Consider the following 7,802-nt stretch of genomic DNA (forward strand, 5'->3'; position numbering starts at 1 on the left):
AACCCATCCTCCTTGAAACACTCGAAAACTGAAAATATTTTTTTTTAGCAAGTAAGCAAAAAGACTGTTTGCTTACATCAAGCCTAAAATTTTAGCTTCCAATTTTTTCGATGCTCTTCATAGTGATGCGTAACAGACGAAAGAGAAAGTGGCGGCGTATTTTTACGAGAGGAGCTCAGATGACTTCTCTGAACTGCTCGCTTCCTCGAAAGATTCCCCGAAATTGCTCTTGAGTTATGCTCATCAACAAGCAAGACATTTACACTGATGTTTTTGTACAATTTTTTTGTAATTTATGAATAGGATCTTAACTGATGTTGGATTTGCAAAACTTCTGTCAAAAAGTTTTAGGCTTTTCAAATTTTTGATTAAAAAATGCCTTACTTTTGCAAGGCAGATTTGGGGGGGGACGCCCTTCCCCTTACAGATTCGACCCCCTGCCGACACGAAAGGGTCCCCCTTTTGTACTACTTTGAGATATCCATTTTTGGCTGACTGACCCTAAAATTCTTGTAACGGCGATTTTGGAGTCAAAACTAGTTTTGAGGGGGGAGAGAGCGCCAAAAATAACGCAATTTTTGGTACAAATTTTCTTTATTCTTGAACTTCAAAAATTGAATCAGTTTTTTTTAGTATTCCGTACTACTTTTAAGGTAAACGGGTAGTCTTTTAGTTTCAAGGGATTGTTGTTCAACAATTGTGTCTTGGGTAGCTTGAGATACACTCAAATAGGGTTTATTTTGCATATACGATAAACCGGATATTTTTTTGACGATTTTTTTCTTTTCTGCAGAGCTCTACCAAGCCTAAAATTTTAGAATTTCGAGCAAAACATTCAAACGTTTTAGGTAGTAATTATTGTTTTCAGTTAAGCTTACATTAGAAATGTCAAATGTTTCAGATTCATGGCTTTCATCCTAAACTTCGTTTTTTTTTGCAAAATGGAATATTTAGTTAGTTTTTCTATCGGCATACTTCTCAGATCAAAAAAATTTTTTTCTGATTTATTCTATTTTTTGATTGAAAGTTTTTCTGTAATTTGTAAAATTATCTTTCTTTCTGAATCAATTTCTTCACTTGTTTTTAGATTTTGTTTTTCACAGCCCAAGTTAAATCGCATACTTGGAAAAACAGTCTTCTTGCTTACTTGGTAAAAAAAACTATATTTTCAGTTTTCGGTTGTTTCAAGGAGGATGGGTTTCAATTTACATGTTCCAAGTACGCAAAAAAAAGTATGCGATTTAACTTGGGCTGTAAAAAACAAAATCTAAAAACAAGTGAAGAAATTGATTCAGAAAGACAGATAACTTAACAAATTACAGAAAAACTTTCAATTAAAAAATAGATTAAATCAGAAATTGAGAACAAAATTTTCTAATAATATTTTGTCGACTTGGTTCTTGCTTGCTAAAAGATTATCAAGGCTTACTTAACGATGTTTATGAAGCTCAATCGAGACAACTTAGATATTTTTTTGTGTTTGTATCATATATCAACATTTTTTCGAGTAACCTCTTTTTAAAAAAATTTTCTGATCGATTCCCTCCTTCTTTGCTCTATTCGGCATTATAATCCACTGCTCTAGTTGTCTTTCGCAAGGTTATGCGTACTTCACATATGCCCCAAACTATTTTGTTCAGAGCGAAGCGCTGAGTGTTCTGACAGCCCCTTGCTGGCCTCGAATTTTTTCAGCAAAACAAATCGATAAACTACAAATTTGAACTGGATAGTCATTTTGTCAGCTTCCAAAGTTTTTCGATGGGCTTTAGACTTCAGTCGTATACGGAATTTATAGTATCTTTCAACTTGCCTTAAATTATTCTGGAATATTTTTGAGTGCGGAATGATATTCGTAGCCTAAGTATTTAGCCTTTGCAACTTCCATCTTTCTTCATGTTTTCTTAGTTTAAAAATTCTGTAGTTGAAAAATTTCAATTAGATAGTCAAAATTAATCTGATTATACAATTAACCTCAAGTAGATAAATTTTAGAAGTTTTATTTTTCTATTGAATCAAACTCATTTGTACCATGTGTATCTTTTTTATCTGTTTTTATCTGTTTCTAAGGAGTGTAAAAGAGCTAAAGTACCAACTTTTTTTTAAAAGCAGAATGCGTACCGCCTTTTATTGGATGCAGAATACTGATATCGGATATATATCACAATAAAGTCCTTTGCTTAAACCAAAATGAAAACTTTTACATAAAGTTTTCCCTGTAATAATCTTGTGACTTTAGGTAGAGATGACAGTGAAACAGTATGAATCACTGCTCACCAACCGTTGAGATTGAAACGTTTCTTTTAAAAGTATTTTAGAACGTTTTTTGCTAACATGACGTTGGTTGGAATTTTACTTGCTCAGCAAACTCCAGAAAACCGATCGGAGCCGAGTTTTGTAAGAACGCTCCTTTTAATATCGAAATGAGTCGCTCAAGCCTGCCAACGTGAGGGAAAGAGGAATGGTCGAGGGCGCCACTCGACTTTGTGTTTTTATAGCTGTTCAGATCTGAAGAAAAGAACTTTCAGAAAAGATTTGAAAGTGAAGAAAGGAAATTTCAGTTATCTTGCTCAGCAAAATCTAAAACATCATCTTTATAAATTTGTCAAAACGTAAATTTGCTAACATATTACCAATTTTCCATCATTTTTGAATGTGCAATCAATCGCTTTTGCGTTTAGAATCTAAATGCAATAGCTGATTGATGCTTCTGGTTTAAATACTCGAAAATTTTAGTTGCATTGATTTTTTTCCTATGTTTTTGCTACTTTACAAATAATTAATTGAATATAACGCAATTGAATAAAGGTAAATCATAGCGCAGAACTGTTGCAGCCAGTTTATTATTTTCAATTCTTATGTTTTTTCTTCCAGTTCACCTTACCATAATCAAGAAGATCTGAGCAGAAGAAGATTTAAATCGGTTAAGGTCACAATGCCGCTGAAACGGCAAAATTGGGCCCATAAATCGACTTCTGCGTTACAAGCTTTACTCTGACTGATTTGAAGAACCCACGCGATTTTATATTACTTTATAAAGACATGTTCACACCATTGAATAAACAATATTGTAACCAAACTTCGGTTTTCGTGAACCATTGGTTTCCCTGGAAAATGAAATAAACTGTGGTGCTATAAAAGGGAATCGAAATACACTTAAACTAAATTTCACAATTCAGCTGGTTTGCATTATTTAGTAAACTACTTGTCAAATTTTATTCAACTAAACGTTTCTATATCAGAATGTCTTGCATTCTCAGAGATAGAAACACGGGTCTTTTTTATGTAACGATTATTCTTGTCCTAAACTCGGTTTTTGGGCGCAAAATTGAATACTCGGCATCTCTAAATATCGAATGCGATAAAGTCAATCTTTGCGCCGACGGACAGAAATGCATGATTGGTGAATGTCGAAAATTAGTTGCCGAAATTGACTCGAGCTGCGATTTTAATTGCACAAATTCTGACCCTGTTTGCGCTTCGAATGGAGAAAACTTCGCTTCTCATTGTGAAATGGAACGTGAAAACTGTCTTCACGGCTTAGAACTATACGCCGTTTGTCACAACGACTGTCCTTGTAGTTTTGAACAATCAGAAACGACTGCTCGTCATTGTGATGCGGAAGAGACGAAAGAGAAAGTGGCGGCGTATTTTCACGAGAGGAGCTCGGATGACTTCTCCGAGCTGCTCGCTTCCTCAAAAGATTCTCCGAAGTTGCTCTTGAGTTATGCTCATCAACAAGTAAAACATTTACAGTGATCTTTGTCCATTTTCTGTAATTTATATCTAGGATCTTCACTGATGTTGGATTTGCCAAAGTTTTGCCAAAAAATTGCAGACTTTTCAAAATTTGGATCAAAGAATGCCGTATTTAGGGCGGATTTAGGGGGGGGGGGGGGTTGGCCATTTTGAGACACCCATTTTTCGCTGACTGACCCTAAAATTTATCTAATGGCGCCTTTGGCGCCAAAACTAGTTTTGAGGGGGGAGAGCGCGCCAAAAAAAACGCAATTTTTTGGTAAAATTTTTCCAAAAATTGCCTCAAAATGCAAGCCTAAGAAAATTGACCTTAACAGAGCCTTCTTAGTGCTTTGGCAGATCTCGGAAAATCAATTTAGTCAACCTAAAAAATAGTTCAACATAACTTTTGGAAATAAAAAAAATCTGCCCACCCCCTCGAGAAAACGCTCGATCCGCTCCTGAAAGCCTTTTCCCTGAAACTATTTAACTATTTTACAATATCAATATTAATTTTTGGTTTCGCAAATCCTGATTTTTCGAAGTAGCCTTTGGCGCCAAAAATCACCAGTTTTCGAGCTGATACTTGAATTGTAATTTCCAAAAAAAAACACTCAAAAACGAAGAAGCTCAAATCAGAAAAAAGTAACTACCAGAAAAAAAATTGAAATAAGGCCCTTATTTCAAATTTTTCTTTCTCGTAGTTAATTTTTCTGATTTGAACTTCTTCGTGTTTGAGTGTTTTTTGTTTGGAAAACTTTGATCAACGTATATAATAATTTTGAGGGGGAACGCGCGGCGTAAAACGCAATTTTTTTGTCAAATTCTCCAAAAAACGCGGGACTAAAAACGCGGCGCAGAAATTTTGGTCGAAAAAATTTTTTATGAGGATTTGTGTGAGCTCAGAAAATCAATTTGGTAGCTCTTAAATAACTGATGATCGTTTGACTTCATTATTATTTATCTTAAGCTCAAGTACATAATGATACGGTCTTTGAGCTGGTTCATGGAACCATAGAAAAGAAAACTAACTTTCAAAGATTAAATTAATTCTTTGAAACAGAATTGTTTTGAATCTGAGTTGTACAATTCCTTTCTTTATCACATGGCGCAGCCAGTAGGGTTTCTGGCACAGGATAATCGCACTGACATGGGTATTTCAGTATTCTGGACGTCGGCTAGTTCGGATCTACCGTGGAATTTCAAAATTTGGTTGGATCAATTTATATTAGGTGTGACTGTGAAAGAAAATGTGAATCCGGAAATAATATTAGAAGAACCTAAGGAAGTGGTAGATGAACCCATGCCTTGCCCAGAAACACCGAGAGAAACAGAAACTGCTCAAGCAGTAGCGGATCGGGAAAACAGAGATAGGCTTAGGAGAGACAAAGTGATACAAGAAAATGAAGAAAGAAGAGAACGTGGACCTAAAGTAGGACGAAAAATGTGTTCTACAATGAGGTTCAGAAAAGACTTACGTCTCGTCTATTGCTGGCACTAGGTACGGAGGGGAAAAAGAAATTCGTACAAAAGAACCCTCATGCGGAAGAGTCAAAACTCGAATTCAGAGAAATGGTGGCAATGGCAAAGGCATCATTTGAAAAAATAAGGAACATAACTTACGAACGATATAGGCTTTTCAATGAGCACTAGAACACGGTGAGTCGTTGGAATCATTTCACGCGGCACTTACTGCACAAGCAGCTACGGACGAACTGGGCGGTCTAGAGGAAGAGTTAGTTAGAGATCTCTTTATATCTAGAATGAGGAATACAGCATTACAAGACACACTGACGTTTGAAACTTCAGATGAAGTTCTAAAAGGGGCCATAAAATTTGAGCAGAGTAAGCACACTATTCAAGCGTTTCAAAAGGTTTCCCTTCAAGCACTCAGTGAAATTGGTTACGTCGGAAGAAGATCTTGTAGACCTCAACATGGCAGCTCTTGAAGCATATCGTATCAAATTAGCTAACTTTCGTTCAGATGTAAACAAACCAGAGGAAAGCAAATTGGGACTTTTGGAAAAACAAGAAAAGCAAATTGGGACTTTTGGAAAAACATTTGTTTAGGCGCAAATTTGGGAGTGAGGCGTTAGATTTTTCAAAAAGCTGAAACGCTTCATGGCGAGTTCCATTAAATTTTGATAACGACAGTCCGAAGAAGTGAGAAAAGAATGACAGACAGACAAGAAAGAGAAAAATGTGTTGAACTTTCAAAACTAATTAAATGTAGTATATAAAATTTAGCTATCCCAGGGGGAGTGTGGTACGGCACTTACTGCAAGTGCAATAGTAATTGTTGTTCTCTTTGATCACTGACCTTGGGACCTATATTTTTATTTATAATTATGCAGTTATATCGTTATTATCTTTTTACCAAGGTCATTGGATGTTGATGATCGTTTGACTTCATTATTATTTATCTTAAGCTCACGTACATAATGATACGGTCTTTGAGCTGGTTCTTGGAACCATAGAAAAGAAAACTAGCTTTCAAAGATTAAATTAATTCTTTTAAACAGAATTGTTTTGAACCTGAGTTGTACAATTCCTTTCCTTATCACAGGGGGAAGAAAAAGAGCCCTGATTTTAAAAAGCAAAAATTATAACCATATCTATTTAATGCGATTCACTTTTGGTACCTTTTCATTTAGTGTCCCTACGCGACCCTATGGGGCTACTCAGTGATGGATCTGAACCAGAGTGGGTTCCTGGAAGAAGCTGAACTCATTGACTTGTACTTGACCTTCAATGACCCCTGTGTGGTGGGGTTAGTGACCAGGTGTGACCGAAATGGCAACGGCATGTTGTCTGTGAACGAGTGGTGTTACTGCATGCAAGACAATAGACCCCCTTGCTTCAAGGTAGGAAATACAGATAGTATAATGGAGACCCAGGCCTCCAAGATAGAGTAAATTTCATTTAAAAAAATTAAGCAATAACCAAACTGTAAAAAATGTGATGAAAATGCGATATTTTTGTACGCCGGCCGAATTGATTTTCTGAGCTCTCCCAAAGTCCTTTAAAAACTCTTTTCCGAGAATTTTTTTTGCGAAGCTGGCGAGGGTTTTGACCAAAATGTACCGTAGCGCGCTGCCCTACCGAGGGTTTTGACCGTAGTGAGGGTTTCGACCGTAGTGAGGGTTTTGACCGTAGCGCGCTGCCTAAAAATTAATACTTATTGGCGCCCATCGAAGATGCCCGAAGAAAACATTTGAATGATGTCGTAAAAAAGTACCAAAGGGTTGCCAGGGGATCGAATTCTTCAGGAAATAGAATCCCCCTCTGGATCCGCTACTGATATTCAAATTGGAGATAAATAATTTTTATCATTCATGACAAACCATTTAATTGTAAAATTTCAGGCACTGAATGCAGTTCCTGTTACACTAGAAAAAACTGACGACAACAAAAACTCCGATCAATCAATCATTTCCTTGCCTTCCAGTGAAGGCAAGACGACCACTTCAAAGCCTTCAGTGGGTCAATTCTACCCCGGTTCATACATCCCAATGTGTGACAAGGAGGGGTATTTTTTGCCCACTCAAACATGGGCCGACAAAGTCTGGTGTGTGGATGAAATAGGGCATGAAATTGTGCCAGATGACCGGTATGGTAGTGGGACGGAATGCAGCATGGAATTGCAGGCACTCCGAGATAGAGAACAAAAAGGGGATGAGAACCAATGGGACGACGTTTAAATTTGCCTACAAAACTGAGTTTTCACAAATATTAGAACTGAAATTTTTTATAGTCATGAATATGTGCAAGCAATTTAGTGGTTGCAGTTTTAAACCAACGTGATGTTTGCATTTTATTGATTAGTTGCCTCATATAATAAATTTTATGCACAGATCGTTTGTGTTTGAGTTTGGTTCCGCTGGACTAGCATAGAACTCGTCTAGTACAGGAGTTTGAAATATGAAAAAGTTTTAACTAGCAAGAACTTGACTGCTGCATTTCTCTGAAATACAAAACAACAGCTAATTAAGACTCAACGATGATTCAGAGTCTTAATGGTCTTTTTTGTTGCCTTTTTGAATTTTGGAAGACATTTTAGTCACGAG

At 36.5% G+C, this 7,802-nt stretch overlaps 1 protein-coding gene across 1 annotated transcript; it reads left to right on the forward strand.

The window, feature by feature from the left end:
• Positions 1-2,998: 2,998 nt before the first annotated feature.
• Positions 2,999-7,581, forward strand: LOC134844236 (testican-3-like). The gene is made up of 3 exons (XM_063860822.1): positions 2,999-3,738; positions 6,390-6,599; positions 7,101-7,581. The coding sequence occupies exons 1-3, from the start codon at positions 3,241-3,243 to the stop codon at positions 7,434-7,436; spliced, it is 1,044 nt and encodes a 347-aa protein (XP_063716892.1). The 5' UTR covers positions 2,999-3,240; the 3' UTR covers positions 7,437-7,581.
• Positions 7,582-7,802: the final 221 nt, after the last annotated feature.

This window comes from Symsagittifera roscoffensis, chromosome 4 (genome assembly GCF_963678635.1).
Source record: "Symsagittifera roscoffensis chromosome 4, txSymRosc1.1, whole genome shotgun sequence".
In the NCBI taxonomy this organism is placed as follows: domain Eukaryota; kingdom Metazoa; phylum Xenacoelomorpha; order Acoela; family Convolutidae; genus Symsagittifera; species Symsagittifera roscoffensis.

Excerpts from the sequence above, each read along its gene's own strand:
- LOC134844236 (XM_063860822.1), top strand. The coding sequence starts at position 3,241 with ATGTCTTGCATTCTCAGAGATAGAAACACGGGTCTTTTTTATGTAACG. Across the intron at positions 3,739-6,389 it reads TGAGTTATGCTCATCAACAA|TGTCCCTACGCGACCCTATG; the intron begins GTAAAACATTTA and ends CTTTTCATTTAG. Across the intron at positions 6,600-7,100 it reads ATAGACCCCCTTGCTTCAAG|GCACTGAATGCAGTTCCTGT; the intron begins GTAGGAAATACA and ends GTAAAATTTCAG.